Source organism: Achroia grisella, unplaced genomic scaffold (genome assembly GCF_030625045.1).
Source record: "Achroia grisella isolate CSIRO2021 unplaced genomic scaffold, CSIRO_AGI_Agris_v1 utg874, whole genome shotgun sequence".
Taxonomy (NCBI): Eukaryota; Metazoa; Arthropoda; class Insecta; order Lepidoptera; family Pyralidae; genus Achroia; species Achroia grisella.
This window is the reverse complement of record NW_026713051.1, coordinates 1,695,251-1,707,635: the sequence shown is the minus strand read 5'-3', so window position 1 is coordinate 1,707,635 and position 12,385 is coordinate 1,695,251. Positions and strand designations below refer to the sequence as shown.

Sequence of the window (12,385 nt, the reverse complement as noted above, 5' to 3'; positions counted from 1 at the left end):
AAATGACAAGGCAAAATCGATTTAATTATTTTCTCAAGAACATTTATAAATTTGAAATATAATTCATTAGCCAGGTACTCTCAGCAAGTTCCCTTGAGAGGTGAACCTGCAGGTGATTGAAACAAAACCAATAATCAAGCAAGATTGCTTTCTACCAACTTTGTGTAAATATTTTCCCTATAGCAAAAAATAAAAAAGATATTCTACTAATAAGAATAAGTTATTATGTTTTTATTGTTGATCGAAAATAAGTAATATAACGAGACTAAATTTTTAATTAGTACCTACTGTTTTAACTTTTTATTGCTGTCCTCTAATGAGGACAGCAATGCAGATAATTATGTAAAACTAACTGAAATAAATGAGAGAAAAATATTTAAGTATATAACAAGTAACTAAGATGCATAATATTTTAATATTATAATTAATTACTACAAAAATACAGCTGCAACCACATTGGTTACCACTCAGTTGTGTCTGGTCCGTAATTAATGACCAAGCGCTGATTTTCATTGTAAACATTGGGAGTAGTGGATGACTTTTATTAATTAATTTAAAATGTATAAATTGCGTGAACGGGCGCTGTCGATAGTACTTGAAAATTCTTTGATCACTTGTGTGCTGCGTTGCATTAATATATATACATATATGTAAATATGTGTATGTTCTAATAAATGATGGATTGAACACATACGTAAAACAATGCAATACGGACAGTTACATACACAGTGGAAATTTTTATTTTCTAACTGAAATTTCTGATGTTTTTGTTTAAATGCAACTACAGATTTTGAGTTTTTAATTGGAGGCGAGATTGTGCCAACATTATTGATGTCTGACAAACCGATAGTAAATAATACGAGTATGAAGGTGTGAAAGTAGGAGCATATATGAAGTGAAGGTATTGGATGCACCTGATGAACGACAGGTAGGTATTGAGGTTTATGTGAGGAGATAATTGAAATGGAACTAGTATGACAACAATATATCTTTATAAAATGAATATGTCAAGATTATGATTACACAATTTAGTAAGTAAATAAAAATCAAAAGAGTTCGTTACATATAATTTAGATTTCAAGAATGACAAGGCTATTAGAACAGAGTCTACCCTTTCACGTCGTAACTTTTACCATGTAATATTAAAATAATGAAGAAAAGAATGAAAGGGAGTGTTTTAATTAGTAATTAACTAATTATTATTCTAAAAAGCATATTATATTATCCTGATATAATATATTAATAGTTCTAAAAGTGGTACTTCAATTTTACGATCCTTTGATCATGTTTGGATAAAATTAGTTAAAGAAGTTTAAATACATATGAAACCAAACAAAGAGATACAGTGTAAGTTCCATTCTTGTAGCTACGAGGCGTACTTCCAACTGAATAGGCACTTAAATAAATAAAACTATAGCTACTGGGCGCGACTGAAACACCAACGACCTCTACATTGTCCAAAAGCACTCTTTAGCGCGTTTTATGAACGAAATGAAAACATCTGACCCGGATCGTATTCTATTTAATTCACAGAACAAGCATTCCAAATGATATATTTACCCATGTTTAAGTTTCGTAAAAGAAATTCTTAATTGTTATACATTTTTAAAGACGAACAACTATACATACTGTTAATAACAATGTATATGAAATGAATTATGGCTGCTTTATGGCCGCAAGAATCGAAAGTAAGTACACATACTTGAGGTACATGGCCGGTAGAACGATAAAAATGTTAAATAAGTATGAAAATTTATTGTAATTTATATTGTCATTAGACATTAAAATGACTTTTACTCTTTTATTTTTCCGCAGACAGTGGTCCATGTCCCTTATTAATTTCATTTATTCATATTAATTCAATAAAAATTTTATACTGTATGTATTCTGCGCTGTATATTATAAATTACAATTAAAATAAAACTTAAAACAACAAATTCAAATTAAATGAAAATCATAAATAAAATATATATAATACACAGTTAAACAAAATTAAAATAACGTTGGAATTCATTCATATTTAAACTAATCATATCTGTTTCATACTGCATACCTCCGACAAGATGTTGACCAATTTTAATGTTCACATTACACTTATCACATTATACAATTAGATCATCATACTAAAATTCATCGGGAGTTTTCTACGATGGTTTCTAGGGAGAACCTCTTGAACGTTAACATAACGTACATTGCTAGCAATAGAATCATTAATATACATAACAAACAATCTTCTTTCCAGCCATCCACCTCACCATTTCCCTCCAGTAAGCATACATTAGATAAACACATTTTTGTAACACAACTTTCTTTTTTCAGAGTTACCACCGAATGAAGAATCTCGTCAGGCAGTTATACGAGAACTGATACTCACGGAAACCGACTACTTAAGACACCTAATAGCAATTGTAGAGGTATGTAAACCACAATTTGTCATAATTCTGATTCCGTTATAATTTGTATTTGTATTATATTTTTGGTGTATTTATATACAATAAAACTAAACGTCTTCTATCATACTCCGTTATCGAGTTAATTCCATTTCGTATAAATATTAACTAAGTAAATATACCACCTGTCGAAATACAGTCTTCTAAAAATACATTAGTATATTCTTTTTTAGTAGTAGGTTCGTAACTCGAAGATACCGGTCTCACAAGCAAATAACTGATCTCTTACTTTTCCGCCTATAAAATATAAAAGCTAACATTTGTAAATCTACCTTAAAAATAAACCAACTCGTAAACATATAAATATATAAACAAGTAACTAGCATTATATATCCATCATGTAACAAAGTAATATTACGCGTATCTGTAGTAGATTCTTTTTTAGTAGTAGTTTTGTAGTAGTAGGTTCGTAATTCGAACAGACCGGTCTTACAAGCAAATAACTGATCTCTTACTTTTCCGCCTATAAAATATAAAAGCTAACATTTGTATATCTACCTTACAAATAAACCAACTCGTAAGCATATAAATATACAAACAAGTAACTAGCATTATATATCCATCATGTAACAAAGTAATATTACGCGTATCTGTAGTAGATTCTTTTTTAGTAGTAGTTTTGTAGTAGTAGGTTCGTAACTCGAACAGACCGGTCTTACAAGCAAATAACTGATCTCTTACTTTTCCGCCTATAAAATATAAAAGCTAACATTTGTAAATCTACCTTAAAAATAAACCAACTCGTAAGCATATACATATACAAACAAGTAACTAGCATTATATATCCATCATGTAACAAAGTAATATTACGCGTATCTGTAGTAGATTCTTTTTTAGTAGTAGTTTTGTAGTAGTAGGTTCGTAACTCGAACAGACCGGTCTTACAAGCAAATAATTGATCTCTTACTTTTCCGCCTATAAAATATAAAAGCTAACATTTGTAAATCTACCTTAAAAATAAACCAACTCGTAAGCATATAAATATACAAACAAGTAACTAGCATTATATATCCATCATGTAACAAAGTAATATTACGCGTATCTGTAGTAGATTCTTTTTTAGTAGTAGTTTTGTAGTAGTAGGTTCGTAACTCGAACAGACCGGTCTTACAAGCAAATAACTGATCTCTTACTTTTCCGCCTATAAAATATAAAAGCTAACATTTGTAAATCTACCTTAAAAATAAACCAACTCGTAAGCATATAAATATACAAACAAGTAACTAGCATTATATATCCATCATGTAACAAAGTAATATTACGCGTATCTGTAGTAGATTCTTTTTTAGTAGTAGTTTTGTAGTAGTAGGTTCGTAACTCGAACAGACCGGTCTTACAAGCAAATAACTGATCTCTTACTTTTCCGCCTATAAAATATAAAAGCTAACATTTGTAAATCTACCTTAAAAATAAACCAACTCGTAAACATATAAATATATAAACAAGTAACCTGCATTATATATCCGTCATGTAACGAAGTAATATTACGCGTATCTGTAGTAGATTCTTTTTTAGTAGTAGTTTTGTAGTAGTAGGTTCGTAACTCGAACAGACCGGTCTTACAAGCAAATAACTGATCTCTTACTTTTCCGCCTATAAAATATAAAAGCTAACATTTGTATATCTACCTTAAAAATAAACCAACTCGTAAGCATATAAATATACAAACAAGTAACTAGCATTATATATCCATCATGTAACAAAGTAATATGACGCGTAAAGTTAAAATGATATTCATACAAGAGGAAAACCCTGTAACAAATACTTACAATATTGATATCCCAGTAGGTGGCATATAAACGGAAAAACACGGGCAATAAAATTTGAAACCCGTGATACGGAAATAATAATGTTACATTCGCGATTTTATATCCGATAATAATAATATTCATGGTCTCTTGAGGTAGTCAGAGGTAGTACTATACCTACTACACTGTTGCTAAATAAGAGTATTATGTATATCGATATTCGTCCGTCCATCACGACCTCTCTACACCTCAAATAAATTTGTAAATCAGAAACGCAAATTCACACAAATTTGTATGAAATTTGTACACTTTTAGAAAATGTTTTTTTCGGACTACTCTAATGCTGTTGACCGCAGTATGGCCTTTACAAATTCACCGGACGATAGGAGAGTGCAGATGGAACTCCAAACCCACGATAGGACTTATGTTACTGCTTAAGGTGCTGGAGGTCATTCCTGCCTAACTGATACGACATTAATCTGACGGCACTGTTAGGGGTTCGAATCTCGGCTAAGGACGTCGTAATTTCGATCCCCATCTGAATTGGACGCGGGATCGATTGGAGAGCCTAGAAAATGTAACGAACTACTTTATATTTATACTTATATATATATCATAACAATTTTTTTACGACAGATAATCCGCCAAATAATTCTAATATAGGTACTACTTATAGTATATATTTCGAAATAAAAAAATGTTTAATATCAAATATGTTAGTATGTAATTTTTTACAACTTACCTGATTTCATCGATTGCTCTCGTAATTATTATAGTGCTCTAATAAAGACCGGGCAACTCATTTCAAAACGTCATTATTTATTTAACAAGGGAGTCAGTAGGCGGTGGGATTACCGGCTACGCTTGATACGACGTCCGAATTTTAATAATGTTAAATAGTAAAATTACACCTACAAGTTGACTACCTACTCACAGTACTGTTCAAGCCACGTAACGAACATTAAATTGTGAAGCTACCAGATCATCGGTCATAGAGAGATCATGTTGTAGAAATATGTAGTAAAACTATTTGTGACTGGAAAAATGTATTTAATGGTAAGATGGTAGAGAATGAAGTGACAATTATATAACTTTGTTTTTATAATTTTGATTAAAGAATACAAGAAAACTTTAAATATATTGATATCAAAAGAGTTTCTCAACAGATCAAGCTCAGGTTTATATAGATTGATTGGTGCATTCAATCAGATATCAGACATATGAAGCATGATATAATATTATGCAGGACGACGTTCATAGGCAACGGTTGCCTAGTCATAACAACAGTCTGGTCGTAAAATATTAAATTAATTAATAGTGTTTAAGTCGTAAAATAAACGTGGTTTACCACTTTGTATTAGGTGGTCGCCTAATTGTTTTGCATTTCGTTGTTGGCCCATAAAATATTTCTACAAAGCAACACTTGAGTCTAATATATAGAAAATTGCCCGAGTATAAAGACCTGCTTACTAATCGTCGATGCAGTAAATTTTATATTTAATGATTTAGGCGAAATATATCTGTATCTTTATAATCACTACATAGTATAAAACAAGTCGCTGTCGCTGTCTGTCCGTCCCTATATATGCTTAAATCTTTAAAACTACACAACGGATTTAGAAGCGGTCTTTTTTTTTAATAGATAGGCTGATTCTATAGGAAGGTTTATATATATAATACATGTACACCCGGGCGAAGCCGGGGCAAGAGCTAGTTAGTTTATAAAATATCGGTGAAATTGAATTCATATATAGATAAAGTAATTTTTTATTTTCATAATATATTATTTGTAAAATAAAAGACCAAATATGTACTTAGTTACGTCATTCACCTTGTAGGTATTTGAATTTTCCGGCTCTAAATGAGGAATGAGTAGGGGCCCTCAACTGGACTGTATATTTAATGTAAACGTTACATCACATGTACTTTACCTTAGAGATATCTTACTTCAGTTTTGTACCGTTTGCTCCCACATTTATTGTTTCAATGATAATATTTTTTTTTTTGTAAAAGTATCCTTACATCTTAATTATATTATAAACGCGAAAGTTTGTGAGTATGTTACTCTGATACTCTTTCACGCAAAAACTACTGAACGAATTTTGATTAAACTTTACAGTAATATAGCGTCTGCATTAGAATAACACATAGCATATATTTTATAGTGACATTTAATGCGGATCCAACCGCGGGCACAGTTATTTAATAATAAATACCTTTAGAAGTAATTACATATAGCCTTTTCGTTATCGTTGATATTTCTTTAAATATTACAGAATATTTCTTCGAGTATAATTATTTGTAACTAACCTATTTTCTGTTTTCGTTTGTTATCAAGGAAACTAAAAAAAGATTTTTAAATACACTTTGCGGTCAATTAAACTAAAATTATTTACTTTGTATGCGTATAGTTATAATAATATTACCTAATATACCTATATGTGTATATTAAAATAATATTTTTACTACTTCACATATTGTTGTGCCCGGTAAATAAACGGATTCACTCTTTTGGTGTGCCAACCAATTTAAGGATTACCGAAAGGCACAAAACGTGGATTAGCGCTAAGCTTTTATGGAAAACCAACAATTTGGCGTTTCGTAAACGACTTCGATAAAATAACTCATTACCTAAATAAACACAATACAGTCACGTGCAGGTTACCAAATTCTTATGATAATGATTTATATTTTTAACTGCGCATTATAAACCAACCACTCGTCAATTTCAAAATCAAATAACGACTACCCCCTTAATTAACGACATAGTCCCTTAATTAACGACATAGTCCCTTAATTAACGACATACCCCCTTATTTAACGACATAGTCCCTTAATTAACGACTTACCCCCTTAATTAATGACATAGTCCCTTAAATTGACATTATTTTTAACTTTATTTATATTATTATTAGTTACGACGATTTATATACATAATGTGTATAACTCGATAGATATAGATTATATATATGACGGCCACAGTGGTCTAGCGGTTTCTGTTAGCACACCGCCTTACTTCCGATACTCGCGGGTTCGATTCCTCGCCTGGCACAAACATACGTATTCATTAGTATAATTGTTTGTATCGGTCTAAGTGTTTTCTATGTATAATATAATTTCTATGTATAGTATATAATATAATATGTATTTATGATAAAAAAATCTGTTCTAGTACCCATAACACAAGACTTAACTAGCTTAACTTGGGACTAAATGGCTTGTACTAATTGATCTAAGATTATGATTATATTATATATATAACTAGCCAATCAATTATCAATTAAATGCCTCGTAGCCTCTAGAATGTCTATAAATACGGGAATACAAAAGAACCTTCAGTTCGGAACTGCAATTTATTCACAACTATCTTCGGCTGTCTAGTTTTTAGGGTATCCACACTACATCTACGTCGAGACGGCTGTAAAAATATATATATAGTCGTGACTAGAACTCTACACGAAGTCACGATCCCACTGTTACTATTATCAACATATATAATATTATGTTATCTGTGCTCTTATAAAAACCTCAGACTATAACATAATAGCAGAGAGTGGACTCCCTCCTCTGAGTAGGCCGTTTTGTCTCATTCATTACTTTAAAAATTTATTATTATGTAACCAGCAATTGTATTAGTTTTTATTTGAGACAAATAAAGGTGATTATTATTATTATTTAGACTTGCCCCAATTGCTACGAAAATATTCATTTGACATTTTTTAAAATACAGTTAGTACAGGCTAATCAATAATCAGGCACCCTACCACCCTATAACATTTTTACCCCTCAAATTCGTTGAAGTTTGTAAATCCCATAAGCATTTTATATACGTACTAGCGACGCAACCCTCCTTCGCTTACACGGATTACATATCTTTGAATTTATCGGCTTGTTCTGCACTATAACACGTATGTAATATACATATAAACCTTCGTCTTGAATCATACTATATATTGCTGAAAACTGTATAAAAATCCGTGGCGTATTTTAAAAGATATGACCGAGAGACCGGCTCCGACTTTGTTTTATACTATATAAATTTACTATTCAAAAGTGCTTCAATGTAAGTTTATTTGAATAAATGATTTTCTATTCTACTCTATTCTATTCTATTCTATTCTATTCTATTTGCCATTGGTGTTAATACTGTAAATATATCGTATAGTATTAAATTATTAAACTAAAATCAGAGGAATTATTATTATTTTATTTCATGTAGTAACTATTCATCTTCGTTTCTGTTACAAGATACGCCGGCGATTCGAGAAATAATTTTATATAAGAAATAGTCGACACTCGCTTTCTTGTTCGTGTCATATATAACACGGAAAATTTACATCTACCCCAGCACTGGAAATATGTGATACAATAGTCACCGTCATCTTTTCGAGTTTGTGGAGAATGTAATGCAATATTTCTAGTTTCCACTTCAGCTGAATTAAATCGTTCCACATTTTCAAACGCGATATCGCAGATTTGAGTTTGAATGTAAAACAACATTTACAAAGAGATATCGAATAGTTGACTTTGAATGTTAAACTACGTTTGCGAACTTGTATAAGGTTTTACTGATCGTGTTCAATATTTAAATTCACATTGCTGGATGTTACAGCAATTCTATCATATTTGTAAGTGACAGCACATATTTGAAATATTCTTAAAACATACGTTACTCATACTGCTTTATTTGTTATTTATATTTGAACTCATATTTGTTGTGTTTTACATAATAATAATAATCTCAGGACAATTCACACAGCGCCATCTAGACCCAAGTTAAGCTAGCTAAAGCTTGCGTTATGAGTACTAGATAATTGATACAAATACATTGGTACAGTTTTTATCGTAAATACATACATATTATACATAAAAAATATCCAGACCGACACAAACAATCATGCTCAGGAATAAAATTAAAATTCTGTGCCGTGCGGGGAATCGAACCCGGGACCACCGGAAGTAAAGCGGTGTGCTAAACCATTAGAACACCGAGATCGTCAAACATATGTTAATATACTATATAGACGTTGTTACTCTGAATATTTCAAAGAATTACTGACTGAGTTTCTCAAATCAATGGTTCCTGAGTTTACTATACTTAAATCCGTTTTTTCTCCCTTTCTCTCTTCACAATATGAATATGGCGACCATTAAACTCATGGTTGCCTGGTAGAAAATACCATTAGGTGTTAAGTCCGCCATATGTACTTTTTACCTGTGTATGACGTGCATTAAAGTTATTTAAATAAATAAATAAATTAATTAATTAATTCGATCGGTGACATTATTAGCATGTCCATTTTAAACTAATATTTTTATAGGGTAAGTTATTGTATTTACAATTTTTTTGCTTTCGTAACAAAGATTTCCGTTCTGTGACGAAAACAATTAAAAAAAATTAATTTTCAGTACATGGTTGTAGAGTTATTTCGAGTCTAATAGCTGGGCGATCGAGCTTTGCTCCATATCTATGTGAAAATATTCATAAAAATCTTGATTAGTATACAATCTAAAAAGATATACATATATTATATGTGTATGTATATATACATAAATCAGAAAAGAGAATCAATTTATCATTAAAAACATAAATAGCACCATTGTTCTATTGTTAGATACTTTAAGTAGATTTGTGATTAGTGTAGAAAGTTCATTCGTGCCGTGGAACGCAAATACACAATACTGGTATTTTCAATAATGTATAGGCAGCCTTACATTTAGTTAGATTGATCACTGTGTTACCTCGCTTGCTGTTCCGTCCTTCGCGACGAAGGGCAGAAGGAGGTCGGGGTGACGGTGATCGACTTTATGTTTTTCTTTTATTATTACCTCTACTATTATAATACTTTTACTAGGATATACTTATATAATATTACCTACAAATAGAAACGATTTTAAGTTACATCTATTTTACAAATCATTATTTTACGTTACATTATGTTAACTAATATTAGTAATTCGTGATATGACTATTGAAATAATTCTGGTCGATGAAATAGAGGAATTTCAATATGGTAGGTAAAATGTGGGCGAGTTATGTAATGCATTCGGCAATAGAATAACCTGCAGTAACTATTTCCAGTCTGGATACAGAGTACGTGTTTCTATTAACCGGTATTATTTATCTGTATTATACTTGTTATAAAATAATAAAATCGAAGCTTTCCTATCAATATATATTTTTAATACAGATACTTATTTTGTTACTAATCTACACTGTGGTAATTTCTCAATAAAAGTATTACTTGAAGTTCATACTTTTAATTCATTATAATTATAAAATTAACAATTCTAAACCAGGTCGGACCTATGATGCAAAATTCCCTTATTACGACTTATTATCGTATCTGCCTACCTGATATCCAAACTGCAATAATAACGTAAAATATATATATATATATATATATATATATGAAAACCTTTACAGTTTCCTACTAATATGTTATGCTAGACAATTAAATAAATACTTAAATATAAACAAAACCAGCAAACTTTTGCAAAACAATCATACTCATCGATAGAAATGTTTGCACCGTGCGAGGAATCGAACCCGCGACCATCGGAAGTAAATAGCTGCGCTAAACCGCTAGACAACTGAGGGCGAATGATAAACGATTTATTCGAATATGTAGCTTAGAATTTATGTAATAAAGTCAGTTACGTGGTTTACAGCGTGTGTGGTCGGGATAAGAAATAACTTCTTGCTTCCTCAACATGGCAATTGATGGCAAAACACACTCGGAAACGAACCTATAGTTTTCATACAATCAGACAATCTATATTTTTGAAAATTTTTGTCTGTGTGTCTGTTTGTTCCGGCTAATCTCTAAAATGGCTGGACCCATTTTGACGAGACTTTTTTTGACAGGTAGCTACTGTCGTACCGTAGTATATAGGGAGTAACTTGTCCACTTTTATTTTAGAAAATTAAAGTTAGTTACCACGCGGATGAACAGCTAGTAAATAAAAATGTGTAAAACAAAAAATCTATGTTAACAACTACAAGAAACTCAGATCGTATTCTTTAAAAAAAATGTTGTATATGTTACCAATAATACACAGTCATTTAAATTCAGATTTGTGAGAATAGAGTGACCTCCAGTATATGCTATTGCAAAAAACAAAAAATCTTATTAGTGTTCGCAACCTGAACAGACCAGTCCCCACAAGCAGCACCCGTTCACGAGTATGACGGATAGTCTATTAATAACATGCATCCAGATTTCTGGTTTAGCTATAGTTATACTCAATGGAAGCCTCCATCGAGCCCTTATCAACACCGAACTATCAGCTTGGCAATTATTATGACGTCAACCAATCTATTGTTCAATTAAAATCACTCCAGAGCGACCTTGCTGCGCCCACTCAACATCCGTAGCTGAAGCGTCTGAGCTTCCAATTTAAACTCAACACAAAGCATTTTACCATACTACGACGGCAACAGTGGTCTAGGGGTTTAGCACACAGCTTTACTTTCGATGGTCACGGGTTCGATTCTTTGCACGGTGCAAACAATTGTATTCGTGAGTAAGGTTGTTTGTATCGGTCTGGGTGTTTTCCATGTTTATTACGTATGTATTTACAACAAAAAAAAGTGTTCATATCAGTTGTCTTATGCCTATAAAACAAGCTCTGCTTAGCTTGGGACTAGATGGCGATGTATGACGTCCAGGGTTATTTATTTACACCACATTTTTTATAAAATAAACAACGGTAATACATGTTTCAACAGGCTGTTGTCTTTTCTTCCGTCTTTTCTGGTCGATATGTTTATCCAGTTTTCAAACGTTTGCTATATATCCAATTGAGTTGAAATTATGCATACGTATGATAATGTGGATCAAACTCCATTCTGTTACTGGAAGATAGTTGTAACAACTTTATAGCATAATAAATTTGATTTGAATCAATGATTACATGACTGGCAAAAAAATAATTTTAAAGCCGTGCAAATATATGAATCTTTTTATATTGCATTAAACGTTGTGTAGACTTGTGCCTAATACTGTATATGAAAATAAAAAGAAAAAACAACATCGTATGAGGATTTATGGAACCATACAAACAGTATATAACTAATACAATAAGATCACAACACCAGAATAACATGGCTTGTCGATAACATGGTTACGCTCTGTAAACAGCTTACAGATCCATTTGAGCTCGTGCGTGAAGAATAATCTACTC

The 12,385-nt window shown here is 31.4% G+C and overlaps 1 protein-coding gene across 1 annotated transcript in view; it reads left to right on the top strand.

The window, feature by feature from the left end:
* LOC131853048 (uncharacterized) overlaps positions 1-12,385 on the top strand; it is a 121,062-nt gene that overhangs the window by 80,844 nt on the left and 27,833 nt on the right. Inside the window, exon 6 of the mRNA XM_059203841.1 lies at positions 2,320-2,414. Within this exon, the coding sequence (XP_059059824.1) occupies positions 2,320-2,414 (95 nt within the window). The remainder of the gene's footprint in view (positions 1-2,319; positions 2,415-12,385) is intronic.